A 13,899-nucleotide genomic window follows, 5' to 3' on the forward strand; every position below is an offset into this window, starting at 1 on the left:
TATTAATATATTAAAATTATTTAATAATAGACTTTCAATGGAGAGGGATCATGTTGTAAATTTTAATAGAAAATATGAAGGGCTTCTTATAGTATGAGTTAAGATGGAAGATGCAGATCTTATGGTGCTGTCTGTGACTTAAACATTACACATCTGTTTTTGGGAAATGTTACTGGAAATGCTGCCAATTCTGATGCAAATTTAAATCTTGCCTTCTTTATACTGCCCTGATGTAAAATCTTTGAATTTTCATCATCATGAGGTGTAGTCGTGGAGGGTCTATGCATGTGTGTGAAATATTAATGAGGAGATTAAGCTGATAGTTATGGATTATAGGATGACATAAAAGCGTTAAATTAGTATTTAATAATATTTATGTAAGTATTTCTACAGTTAAATATGTGTTGACAATAATAGTTGGTCAAAATGAAACTTTTCATGCTGATTTTCAAACTTGTTTCACTCTTGCTGAGCTTTAACGGTAGCTAACACCAGCACCTTCAAGTACAAGTTGTCAGAAACTCCATTCAGCCCACAGACCATAACTGTCTGTGGTGGTTTGACCTTGTCTGGCTGCCACATGCTCACCCAGCTGCCCTCAAACTCACCTTATAAATACATGGGGAGGAAATAAGCTAGAAAAGGTCTGAGATAGATCTGAGATAAAGGCAAAGAGTTAGCTTACCAGTTACTGTCACAGGTGAACCAGGCTCTTCTTGGAGGAAATTAATTTATTGTCACTTAAAAGAGAGTGGGATGGTGAGAAACAAAGACAAAATCTGAAACACCTTCCTTCCACCCCGTTTTCTCAGGTTCAACTTCAGTCTTTGACTTCTGACTCCTCTACTTCCTCTCCCTATCCTCCCATTCCCTGAGTGGTGCATGGGGGGTGGAGGGTTGTGGTGAGTTCCTCTCTGCTGCTCCTCACTCCACACTTTTCCCCTGCTCCAGCACGGGGTGCCTCCATTGGGCTGGAATTCCTTCAGGGAATATCATCCTGGTTTTCACCATGGTTCTCTTGGTAGGCTGCAGTTTGAACTGCTCCACTGTGATCTCTCCCATACAAACAACTGCTCCAGGACTGAAGAGGCAGTAGAGGTTATTGGGCATCTTAAGTTATTGATTATCTTAGGAGCAGCAGCTGGGTTGTGGATACTTCAGAAGTATCTGGATTTAACTGATAAAATGGAAAAATTATTTGTTCTTGCTGGTATGTTTCTTTGTGTTTAGAGAATTGAACTGGGTATTTTTACCTTTTAAACAGTATCATGGCTGTATTTTTTGGATGTTAGAGAATATAGAAATACATTATATATAAATGGTCTTCATTAGAAAAAAATCTGAGCATTTTTTAAGAGTTTGTATTCAGCATTTCCAGGGAAAATATTTATCTTTTGCTTTTACAGACAATAGCAAGACAACTTGCAGAAATTTTGTTACGAGGTATGTGTGAACAGAGTTATTGGAATCCACTGGAAGATCCTCCCCACCAATCACCCCTTGATGATCCACTTCGAAAAGGATCAAACATGAAGAATTATGCGCTCAGTAGGAGACCACGGGTATACACTGGAGAAAAGTATGGCTGAGTTTATACCTCTTTTGTTTCTAGAATTGCACTGGGTAATTTAGTTTATATTTTTGAAAACGTAAAAGGAATTTGGCAGTGTGTAGATAGATTCCCTGAGGAGAACCAGGGAAGAAATATGAGTCTCCCAGTGGAAGCTTGCACTGTATACCTTAGACCTTTTGTTCTCAGTTGTAGAAATACTTTTTTTATCCTGGTGTATGTGATAGACTCAATATCTCTTATTATATGTGGGATACAAAAGAAAACATGAACTGGGTAGCAAATCAGATATTGCACATTTTAAAAGTTATGTGCTGCTTCTAGACATCTATTCTGCTTTATCATAGGCAGGAAAGATTCAACAATATGGAAATTCAAGTTGGTCCAGGAAGTATTATAAAAAATAACATACCTAGAAATTTATCTAGCAGTTTCAAAGCTAGTTTATTTCCCAAGGCTAGTCTTTTAGCTAATCATCTTGGATTAGTTTTGGCATTTCTTTGATGATTCCACCTTTTTGTTCAGTTTTAATCTTTCATTGAATCAGGTAAGTGATACTTTTTTGTTTGTTTTTGTCTGGTATATCTCATAGTGAATTCTAGAGTAGCTATGGTATGTTTCTTCCTTCTTGAAAATGTAACTTTTTTTTTCCAAACTAATCACCATAGGGTTACTATTAAATATAGATAGCCATTTCCTTGAATTTGAAATTTTTCTTAGAAGTTATTATCTTGATTATAGAAATAGCCCTACTTATGTAATGGAGGGATGTTTTGTTTTAGTGTTCACAGTATCTTTATATTGTAACATAAATGCCTGCAGTATGACACCATTTGAGTTGTTTAGCTGTATTTATTTCAGAGTTCCATTAATGAATCTTTTACAAAGCAGCAAGCCCACATAATTATGGTGTCTTTACTATTATTAAGTAGAATGGCCTCTATCTTCAAAGACTTCTAGAAATTCTCCTTCCTGCATCCAGAATAGTTACAGCAGGTTTCTCAGGCTCAGTCTTTCAAACTTATGTTCTCCATTCTCAATTCATCCTTCATAGTAACATGCTTCCTGCAAAAGTGGGGCTTTGTTCAGTTTAGTTCTCTTGTTCTTGGCATGTGCCGGTGAGGAGTTCCACAATTTCAACAGAGCATACAATTAAGTCCTTTCACAAGGTCATACTGGTTAATACCATACCACATAAAATGTGTCCAGCCAGGCATCTCATCTCCAGCAGTGACTGAAACCAAGTATCAAAGACAATGATATCTAGGAAATTTCTTCCTAGGTGTTCTTCTGACCACCAACTCTGAGTCTGCAATGCACTGTTTTTTCTCAGTATATTGCCTGACACTAAATAACTGCATTGTGTTCTTACGAGGATTATGAGTGTAATTTGGCTAATAGCATTTAGGGGTTTTTATATCTCTGTGTTATTGCTTCTTCAGTTTACTTGAACCAGTTCTTCAACTGGACATAACTTCCATGCTTTGCCTTTGGTTGATAGCTGTTTCTTATTTTCAGTTGCTTCTTTTGCCCTGTTACACTGAAATTACTTTACTCGTGTGCCTGCATCTATCAGGAGAAGCAGAAAATTAGTTCAGGCAGCTTAACTGAGCTTTTTTGCTTAGACAGGTCAAAGAAATGTCCCACTAATTTCTGCATGGGGAGGATCTTGTTTGAGACAAACATCCACATAGTTGTAAAAATGTTTGAAATTGGTAGAGAAAAAAATGTTTGCTTTTGTTTTGGTAAGTGACTTTTTAGTAGTTCTCTTTGGGGCAACATCCCTTCTTTCGCTGAGAGAATAATTCCTCCAGCAACTCTTTCCAGTCATTATCCTGCTTTCTGTGTGCCATTGTCAGTTGGTCAGGTTAAATCTTCTTCCAGGTTGTTAAATTCTGCATAGAGGAGTGGATTGTAAATTAAGGAGCACTCTGATGCTTCCTCATCACTCCTCATTCCTTATCGTGGGTGGTTCTTATTCATGACTGTGTTTTGAAATTTCTTTTGTTATATAATAACAAATTATATGCTAAATTCTAAGATTTAGAATACTCTTAAAAATCTGGTGAGCAGTTGTATTGATTAAAAAATAAAAATACAACAACAGAACAGCTGCCCTGGGGTCTTAGCTGTTGCATATTACCCCAACGCGTTCACAATGTTGCTTTCAAACTGCCTGGAATTAAGATGCCTTTTAGTTTCTGTTTTCTTTCAGGCATTGAATTACTGCTTATATTTCTAGTGCTTTAAAAAAAAACCTGAAAAGATGTTTTAATGTCATACAAGTTTTGTTTCCTGTCTATAATGTATTGCAGTTTAAACATCCTTGGGACCATAGGAATTGATTATTAACAGCAACAAATTATCTTCTCCATTTAAATAGGCAATTGTAGAGCTAATGGGCTGAATTAACAGGAAATAGTAGTTGTGCTAATTCAGAAATTGTTTTATCTGTTCAGATTTCTTCTTCTAAAATTAGTCACTGATTTGGAGGATTTTTTTAATGTGTATGTGAATGGATGAATGACTTCCTGCCAGTACCCAATGCAGATTACTGTTGTCTGTCCACCAGCACAGAAGAGTTTTCAGAAAGCATCAGTATTCAGAGAAAGCACTAAAGTCTAGAAACTAGTCCTGTGTAAACCTTCAGCATTAAGTTGGAAGGAACTGTACTGCATTGCAAGCAAATAATTCTACTACTTGGAACTAAGAGTGGTTATGGCCAACAGGTAGAGATTGTCATGGAACTATTTAAAAATATTCATAGCTATTGAATGCATCAGAAAAAAAAATTCTCAAGCATATTTCATGAAAGACATGAAATAGCAGTATTTCTTCACATATTGCCTAAAATACAAAAGTTCTCCTGTTCTTGTGTGAGAGTTTCCTCTTGCCAGCACTTGAATCAGTGATGTACATTGAGCTCAGAGAGATTAGGTGTAAGAGACTAGTTAAACTATGGGTTTAGTGTTTACAGTTGTCAAATTAAGTTCAATTTTGGGATATTTGAATGAGTTCAACTCTGACAGTTGTGGTAGTTTTTTTCTTTTCTTTTTTTTTCTTTGTGTTCAGCCAACTTTTCTGAAATGCAAATATAGAGCATTGCAAAGAAATGCATTTTAACCAATTGATTGTTATATGCCAGTAACTATCCTTTTCTTTTTTGGACATTTTCCAGTTTTTACAGTGCTTTTAATACATGTGTGTGAACTACTAATGAAAGTAATGTGTTCTGCTTAAATAATTAAATTCTCATTTTGAACAGCATCTTCTGTCCTCAAGAAAATACAGAAGAAGCCTTACTGTTGCTGCTTATTAGTGAATCTATGGTAGGTAAAATAGAGTGAATGTGCATTTGCTGTATGTGTGTGATTTCCTTGTTTTGTTTGTTTGGGAGTTTTTTTGTTTGTTTGTTTGTTTGTTTTTTAATAAAATAGGCCTCTTTTTTTTTTCCTAAGCTTTGCCTTTTAATTTCTGTTCAGAAAGCAGGCTCCACACTAAAATTTTAGTTCCTCTGAGCCAACTAGATGAGGTCTACAAGTGTTATGGAGTTTTTCTCCTTTGGGCTGGCTGTACCCACCCTTCTTCCAGCTATAGGCAGGTGAACAAGCCAGGTCGTTCACTTGGCATCACTTACCAGTTAGAACCACTGTTATACTGTTGCTATTCAGACAGACAGAAAATATAAGTTATTTTTGTTGTAAAAAGCAAATAAAAAACTACTAGAAGAGCATAGTAATCATTGTCAAAAAGTACCTTCCATTGTGCATTAAACTTCAGTCACTCAAATTTGTAAATTATTTTTAATGATACTGACATTCAATTTATTTATTTATTTTTATACTGAAATATCCCCATTTCCTCAAGAAATTATTCCTTTCAATGGTCTACTTGTGCCCTTTATCAACCTTCCATATTTTCTGCTAGTCATCAATCAGCTGCCATGTAGTGACATTCTCATACCATGTCAGTTTTATGTTCTCAGATGAAATGAAATGCTGGAGCTTTTGCTAGTTTTTTTTTTAGCTAGTGGGGTGAAACCTCTAGAGTCTCAGGTATCATGCAGTCTGTCTCACTGCACGTCAATGATATGATGTAGTCTTTTAAGTTCTACAGGTGATTCAAATGCTACATGTTTTGTCATGATTTCTGTTTTCCTAGAGTTAAATAGGATCAGAATATTTTAGTGAACATTGTTCTAGTTTAAATGTTTTACAGTGGTAGATATTTACATTGTAGTGCTAACTGCTTTCCTCATTCCTAGTGATCTGCCTTGCAGTATTCATAACAGAATCTAGAAATTCTGTCTAGATTCTGATTTTCATAATACAGAAAAAACAGCTGAGCAAACATTTCCACTTATCATATGTTGATTTTGCTGCAGTATGTACTTAGCACTGAGAGGTGCTGCCTGTGTCTCTGTAATGTGCAGCAGTGGAGATGTAGGGAATTCTGATGTGAGCTGTGGTCTTGGTGTGAAGTGAAAGCAGTCCCAGTTCTGCAAGATCTGACTACTGATTGCTGTGTTTGCATGTGTAATTCCTTACATATCATCATTAAGAAGCAAAAAACCAAATTAAAAGTACTGCCTTGTTAAGTGTCATTTCAGGTTATTAACAGCTTTTCCTTTGTGAATTAGATCTGCCTAATTATATCAAATGCTGTCACTGTAGAGCATATACCTTTAGCAAGCTTTCAATTTTTTTTTACAGTAATTATTGCAGATTATTTTGGGCAAAAGAGTTTGTTTCGGGGGAGTATAATCTTTGACATGATTGACTTACTTAGGCTAAGTCATTTGCTCAAATTAGTTTTGGAGGGGGGAAGGGGAAGATTGAGCATAAAAGTATTCATCATTACAAACTTACCTTTCTGAGAGTTGAGACCTGTTATTTCAGCTTCAGTCCCTGCTAACTTTCTAGCTGTAGTAGTCATGAAGTAGTATGTGATTTATGATTCTGAAACCACTATTTGGAAAAGAAATAACACTTAAAGAAGACTGAGTAACAATTGGTGTTTTGGTATGCTATTGTGTTATTAAAGTGCTATGATCCCTTACTTTCATTGTCTGTGAATTAGTAAGAAAACACCCCAATCAAGGCCAGGTTGGACAGGACTGTGAGCAATCTGGTCTGGTGGAAAGTGTCCCCCCCCATAATAGGATGGTCTTTAAAAGGTCCCTTCAAACCCAAACCATCCTGTGGTTTTATGATCTGACATCTTCAAGTTAACAGTTCATATATGTATTGCTTCATGTCAGCTGAGTTGTGGTAACTGAATCACAGAATGATTATGTTTGGAAGGGACTTCTGGAGGTCGTTTTGTCCGGTCCCCTTGCTCACACAGGGCCATCTGGAGCAGGCTGCATCTCTCTCCAAACATCTTTTGAGTATCTCCAAGGAGAAAGATTCCACAGCCTCCCTGGACAGCCTGTGCCACTGCTCATTAACCCTCACAGCAAAAGAAAAAAGGTTCCTGATCTTCAGAGGGGACCTTCAGTGTTTCAGTTCATGCCTATTGCCTCTAGTCCTGACACAGGACACCACTGGAAAGAGCCTGGCTCCCTTTTCCTTGTGTCCTCCCTGCAATGTATTTCTGACATTGATAAGGCTCCCCTCCTGAGCATTGTCTTTTCCAGGCTGAAAAGTCACAGCTCTCTCAGCCTTTCCTCATGAAAGAGTTACTCTGGTGTCTAATACAGCCTGGTGGGCATTTGTTGGACTCTCTCCTGTAGCTCCATGTCTCTTGTACTAGAGAGGCCAGAACTGGACCCAGTACTGCAGGTGTGGCCTCCCCAGTGCTGAACAGAGGGGCAGGATCACTGCCCTCAGCCTGCTGGCAGCGCTGCTGCCGTGCTGCTGGGCTGTCAATAGCCTTTTGTCCAGCTGGGGCACTTTGCTGGCTCTGCCACCTTGGGTGTCCAGCAGGACCCCCAAGTGTGTTCCTGTCAAGCTGCCTATGAGCTGGGGAGTGCCCAGCATGTATGGTGCCTGGGTTTGTTCCCTCCCAGGTGCAGGACATTTCTGTGGCTTTGCTGAGGTTCCTGTCAGCTCACTGCTCCAGCCTGTTGAGGTCCCTGTGGATGGCAGCACAGCCCTCTGGCATATCAGTTCAGCAAACACGCTTGGGATCAGGCCCAGTATCAATCTCTGGGACACACTGATAGTTCCTGGCATCCAACGGGACTTTGTGTCACTGCTCACCACCTCCTGGGCTCAACTTTGTGGGAGATGGAAAAATGGCTGAGCATATCCTTCCTTCTCTGAGGCTGCACCGAGTTACACTGCTCAAGTGTGTTACAGGCGTAAGTGTGGCCAGATGACACATAGCAATTTGACTGTCACCTCAGAGTGTCTGAGACCACGGCAGTTCTGAAATACTGAGCACTTCAGTTCCTATGTACTTTCTTTCTACATTTTATAATTATCAAGAAAATGACTGTTCAGATACACAAGATATCTGTAATAATTACGAGACATCCTTGTCCTTTGGCATTGTCAACCACTGTTTCACAAGAAGTGCTAGTTCACAGCTTGTTCAAAACTTGCAAGCAACTGAGTCAAATAGTGATTAGGGGTGGAGTTAAAAAATTCTTGAAGTTGACTGAATATTTATGCAGTGTAAAAAGTAAAAGCCAAATTTTGCTTTCTTTTGACTTCTTGATCAAAAGAAAGCAAAATATCTCTTTGGGGGAGTGTGTGTGTGTGCGCGTGTGTGGGGTTGTTTCAAACTTCAGTTGATAATTCCTGAGATGTCTGTGCATTTTACATCCCATGTATCTCATCGAAAAATTTTCAGTATTTAATTATTCTGATTTTAAAGATGTATTGAGTTTGTTCAGAGCTTAAAATGTTACCCGGTTAAAGTGGAGAAAAAATTTCTTATCTCTTATTGTGTGTCATTTCTTGCATCTGAAAGAGGGGGAAATAAGCTACCTATTAAAATTAGTTTTAAAGTTTAAAAGTAAAATCCAAAAAATTAATTTAAAATTTTAAATAATTAATTAAAAATTTAGTTTTTAGTTTTAAAGTAAATATGCTAAGGGGGCCATGCCCTGTGAAATTAAAAATAAAGAGGGGAATAAGGAGAGAGAAGTATCTGTGACTTCTTATTGCAGACTGCCAGATATACTAGCATTTGTACCAATGTACAATGGGAATGTTAAACACCAAGAAAACTAGAAATAGACAGGATAGCCAGATAATGTGTTTTCAGAGGCTTGATCATAAAGTGGGAGAAGCACTGGGTAGGTCAGGGAGGTACTAACTACTCTTAGACCTGAATTTTGTTGTTTGCTCTTGAACATGGTTTTTCTGTGAACATGGTCAATTCATTTAATCCATTTCTACCTCAGCTTTCTTCTGTCCTCAAAGAGTACTTTACTTAAGGAATTAGATTTGCAACGTGCCTTTTACAAAACATATTTGAAAGTACAAACTCTTACTGCAAACACAGCCTTATTTCAAAGCTGTGCCCAGAACCGGGATCAGTTTTCACTTCTCAGTAGTAACTCCTGAAGGTGACTGTGGGTTATCCTGGGCATGTTACCATTCACAAGTGAGATGAGTGTCATAATGTTGTGAAGAGAAAAAAAGTTGATTGCCTTATTTGGGAAAAGCATGAATAGAGAACTGGAAGATCTTTTTAATATGTTTTACTAACACACAAAAAAAGAGATCTTTTCTTAGATGTATATCCATTATATTGAAAATATATTTTTTTTTCTGAGAACTCTTCAATAATTTAAAATACATTACTTAGATTATGGAAATAGGATGAAGTAATTAAAAATAGGTCCATGTAGCAACATCAGTCTTGCCACTAATATATAAAATTGGTAATTCTTTCTAGCTATAAATTAGTATCAAATCTCTTTGTATCCCTTATAGCAACCTCACTGACTGTGAGGTTGAGTAGAATGGTAGTAACTGGAGTGAGAATACAGCTTGAATTATAATAATTTTATAATATTATAATAATAATAGTAATTATATATAATGGTTGACTTGGTTTCTTTCTTTGTGGTGTGTTTCAGGCTAACCGGGATGCTGTACTGAGCAGAATACCAGAACACAAGAATGATCGTATCATCAGTTTGCAAAGTGCTTCTGTAGTCTACGATCTACTTACAATAGCCTTGGGAAGAAGAGGCCAGTATGAAATGCTTTCAGAGGTTTGTTGTTAGTAGTGAATACTCATCTGTGTCATTTTTGCTGTTTTCTGTTAATCGTGTTAATTGTCGTAGTAAGAAAGGGCTGAAACAAATACAGGACACTGTTATTCTGACTGCTTTATAAATACAGGAGGTAATATCCACCCCAAAATGTTTACTGTCTAAATTTATACGAGTGACTTGAGGTGGCCAAACAAGAAAAGTTGCGTGGAAGGTGTGGCAGATGTGTAATGCCACAGAAATGCACATGATTTTTAGGTGGGGATGCATGGATCTGCTTAAAAGGGTACCTTTCAGTTTTATATAGTAGACTAAAACGAGGCAGGGATAGAGCAGCCCTGGGTTCCAAATCTGATACTTATATTTTGTATGGTGTCGTGATGGTTTTGTTGTGGGTTTTTTGTCTTTTTTAGAATGTTAAAGAACCATTATATTTATGGGAACATTGCAGGTTTAGTGAGTAGAAGATATCTGCCCTCAAATCCTGCTGCCAATAGTCTGTAACTTTTATAATATGAAGTATTGTAATAAACACATATTCAGAAATGATAAAACATTCTGTTCAGTTATATAATAGACATTTAATTTTTTAGGGCTTCATTCTCTTTGAGCTGATTTTGATTGTTCTGGTAGAGCTGTTGCAGATTAAATCAGAAATTGGGAAATTATTCTAACTGTGGAAGTAGTATTCACCCACCAGTTCCAGTATCTTATTGCTGCCTTCTGGTTTAGCTATAGCTGATTACTTACAGAAGTAGTTGGTTGTTATATAAGAATATGAAATGATCAAAAATCTGTCTCATCTTTGTTAAACTGTTCTAATGCCAAGTCATGTTCTTAACTGAAAAGGGCTCATATTTTTATCAAGTTTGTATATAATGGGGCTTTCAATTTCTTAGGGTAGCTTCAGCTAGATGAAGGAACTTTATACAGTCAATTCTTTCCTAAACAATAGTACTCTGGCTGTAATCAAGTAAATTTTTAAGCTTTGTAGGATGCATGATATTGAGCTTGTAAGTGTCCTACAAGAAGGGATGTCTTCCAGACCTGTTAAATTCTTTTCCATATAGAATCTGGCAGCTATTTTCGTGTATTTAAATAATTTTATTTTTTTATTGCATGTATGTTAGATAAGAGTCTATAAAAATCTTAATACTAGTATGTCTTCTCAATAATTGAAGAACATGAGCTTAAATAACAATTTCCTTCCCCCTCTCCCCCTATTTAGTGTTTAGAAAGAGCCATGAAGTTTGCATTTGAAGAGTTCCATCTCTGGTATCAGTTTGCATTGTCCTTGATGGCAGCAGGAAAAGTAAGTCCAAATTTTGTTGTATAACTCTTGTATGATGGCATTTGATAACAATGTTAAGCACTTCCATAATTTTCATCTGTAGTGTTTTTGAAAATAATTCTAATCCTTGAATCAACTAAGTATGCTGTACTCCTGAATTTATTCCCAGTGTTGTATGAAGAATGTTGTTATTTGAATAGTTTCTAACTTAGATGATGATAAAAACTATCTTGCCAATAATCTTAAAATAGGCTGATTGAGTACAAGCAGTGGATTATACCAGATCCTATTATCCTGTAAAACTTGTTTAAGTGTGCTTTTGATGACTTAATTTATTTTATACTTAGGTACAAATTAATGCTGATTCGTGATGCTCTTTTTTTCTTTTTTTTTTCCTTTGGAAATTTCTGATTTTATCTTCTTTAATATTGCTGCTTTTGAGGCTGTGTATTCTATGCAACTAATGGATTAAAAAAAAATTATATAAACCAGGAACTTAAGCTTTTAGATGCAATCCTCTATTTTCAGTTATTTTTGCTTTTTGCTGTCATGTTGCAGAAAACACATTCATCATGTAATGTAAACAAGTAATTTTCTAAAATATAATTTTCAATGGGATATTTTGCTTATTTTCAGAAATAGGAAAAGGAATGTATTTTCCTTAGAAAATATTTTAGCAGCACATGAGTTCTGAAGAGACTTGGTTTTTCTTCCAACTCTGTTTACTTTGAGTTATCTTCCAAATTGTGATTGGACGGACCCAAATAAGTTTTTAAAAAAAGAGGAGCAGTGCCATTCTTCTATCTTATATCAGACCTATTCCTGTGTGTTGTTTTAACTCCCAAAGAACACCAAAACACTGCTTGTTTAGAAAACGCTGTTCCACTCCTCTTTCATTTGCCTGGCTCAAATGCCATGACTTTACAGGCCTGGCAAAGTTCTAAATGCATCTCTGAATTGTGTACCACTGGAATTACATTCTTCTGGGGATGCTTAATGAAAGCTTTTAGGAGTTAAATAACAGTACCATGCCTGAAGTCTTGTCTTTCAGTGGCTTGAGGAGCTTTGACCAGTTGTCAACAAAATGTGTAGTAACGTCTCCTTCACAAAGGAAAAATAAAGTAAATGGTGGAAATAGGAATCTTCTATCTGTGAAACACATTTATGTTTTTAGTAATTTGAATGGAAAATGTTTTAAACAGTCTGCTCGAGCTGTTAAAGTCTTGAAGGAATGTATACGTTTGAAACCAGATGATGCAACGATTCCACTCCTTGCTGCAAAGCTCTGCATGGGATCTCTGCACTGGGTAAGCTTTGCCCTCTGTCTTCTCAGCAAGACCTGTACTAAAAATCTTGATTTAGAGATGTAGCAAATACTTTTGCACAGTGACTGCATGCACTTGGGCACATCTAAAAACACAGCACAGAATGTACATGCACGTGTACATCCCTGTTTCAATGGCTAACTTGAAATACTTGACAGAGGCTGTTTATCAAAGTAGTGTATTCTGATACTGGTCTAAGACATAGCTTAAAATATATGGAAGTTGAAGTATTGGAAGACCAATCATAAATGCAGCTTAGACTTCGGATATTTTCTGCAAGAAGAAAATAACTTTCTGGAAAATAATGAGGCAAATCTCTTATAATCAAGGGACTCTTCTGGTGCTACCATGTTTGCAGGTAGCTGTGGTTATGAATTTGTAATAGGGACAGTTGAGTATTTTAGATAAACTTGAAATGGGTGTATCTGTACAAAAACATTAAAGTGATCAAAGATCATAATGTTGTTTTCAAGATACTTGTGTAATTTTTAGAAGAATGAGTATATTTGAAAAAGAAGGAAAAGAGAAGGGAAAGGTCACATGTAGAAATTGAGAAGGTGGTGTAGTAGCACAAACATGACTTGTTGAGGCTGACAAAATACAGCCTTGATTAAGGTATATCCTACTTCTGTAAATTGTTCCCTGTGGATTGAGTCCATATGGACTAGCTTACTGTACTTAGCCTTTACAGTTACTGAAATGGAGTCAAATGGGCTTTTTTTTCTTTCTAGATTATTAAATACTGTGCTAGCATGGCAGCTAAACCTTGATTTTTTTACATGTTTCTCTGTTTTTGAGTTTGCATCCATTCAGCAGTGCAGTATTTGAAGCAGAGTTCTGCATGGTATACTGTTTTTTTTACAGGGTTAGAGCTATAGTTCTTGTGATTGATATTCCTAAATAAATGGTTCATGAGTCAAGAACTCTATTTATAAAGTGCAAAAAGGTAGATGGCATATATGGACTAGAAACACCTTTTTATTTAAAAAAAAGGAGAAAAAAATAAGAAAAAAGCCAAAAGCACAGTAAGTGTGCTTTGTGCCGGATTTCTCTCAATAGGAATAGGTGTTTCAGCTTAAAATCTGTGGTTTTTACTCAGTATTTATTAAGAAAACTAAATCTAATGAAAAATGAAATAGTCCTTCAAAGCAATCATGGCTGAGATTTTATCAGGTTCAGTGTGTGTAATATACATTCTGAGCATTCTTGTCGTTATAATGTAAGATTTAGCTAGTTTTAGACTTACATGGATGTTTTGTAATATTTTCAGTTGGAAGAAGCTGAAAGGTTTGCCAAAGCAGTTGTTGATCTCGGGGACAAAACATCAGAGTTCAAAGCAAAAGGCTACCTGGCACTGGGATTGACTTACAGTCTGCAGGCTACTGATGGTAAGATAGGAATAAACATTCACACTTGGAAATTCCCATGCTGCCTAAAGAAGGATACCTGGCAGAATGATAGACATTAAGTCTTCTGTGTGCAACCATTTTTCAGTCAATGTATTAAAGCTTCTTCAGTTTAGTGTGTGGAATGAAACCTC

The 13,899-nt window shown here is 36.5% G+C and overlaps 1 protein-coding gene across 5 annotated transcripts in view; it reads left to right on the forward strand.

The window, feature by feature from the left end:
* The window catches only part of TTC7B (tetratricopeptide repeat domain 7B), a 102,913-nt gene that overhangs the window by 25,762 nt on the left and 63,252 nt on the right, over positions 1-13,899 (forward strand). For all 5 annotated transcript variants that reach the window (XM_039712632.1, XM_039712627.1, XM_039712629.1 and 2 more), the window contains exons 6-11: positions 1,407-1,579; positions 4,836-4,899; positions 9,606-9,743; positions 10,972-11,055; positions 12,237-12,341; positions 13,630-13,747. In XM_039712632.1, coding sequence (XP_039568566.1) covers positions 1,407-1,579; positions 4,836-4,899; positions 9,606-9,743; positions 10,972-11,055; positions 12,237-12,341; positions 13,630-13,747 — 682 coding nt within the window. The remainder of the gene's footprint in view (positions 1-1,406; positions 1,580-4,835; positions 4,900-9,605; positions 9,744-10,971; positions 11,056-12,236; positions 12,342-13,629; positions 13,748-13,899) is intronic.

Source organism: Passer montanus, unplaced genomic scaffold (genome assembly GCF_014805655.1).
Source record: "Passer montanus isolate IOZ18808 unplaced genomic scaffold, ASM1480565v1 scaffold27, whole genome shotgun sequence".
Lineage (NCBI taxonomy): Eukaryota > Metazoa > Chordata > Aves > Passeriformes > Passeridae > Passer > Passer montanus.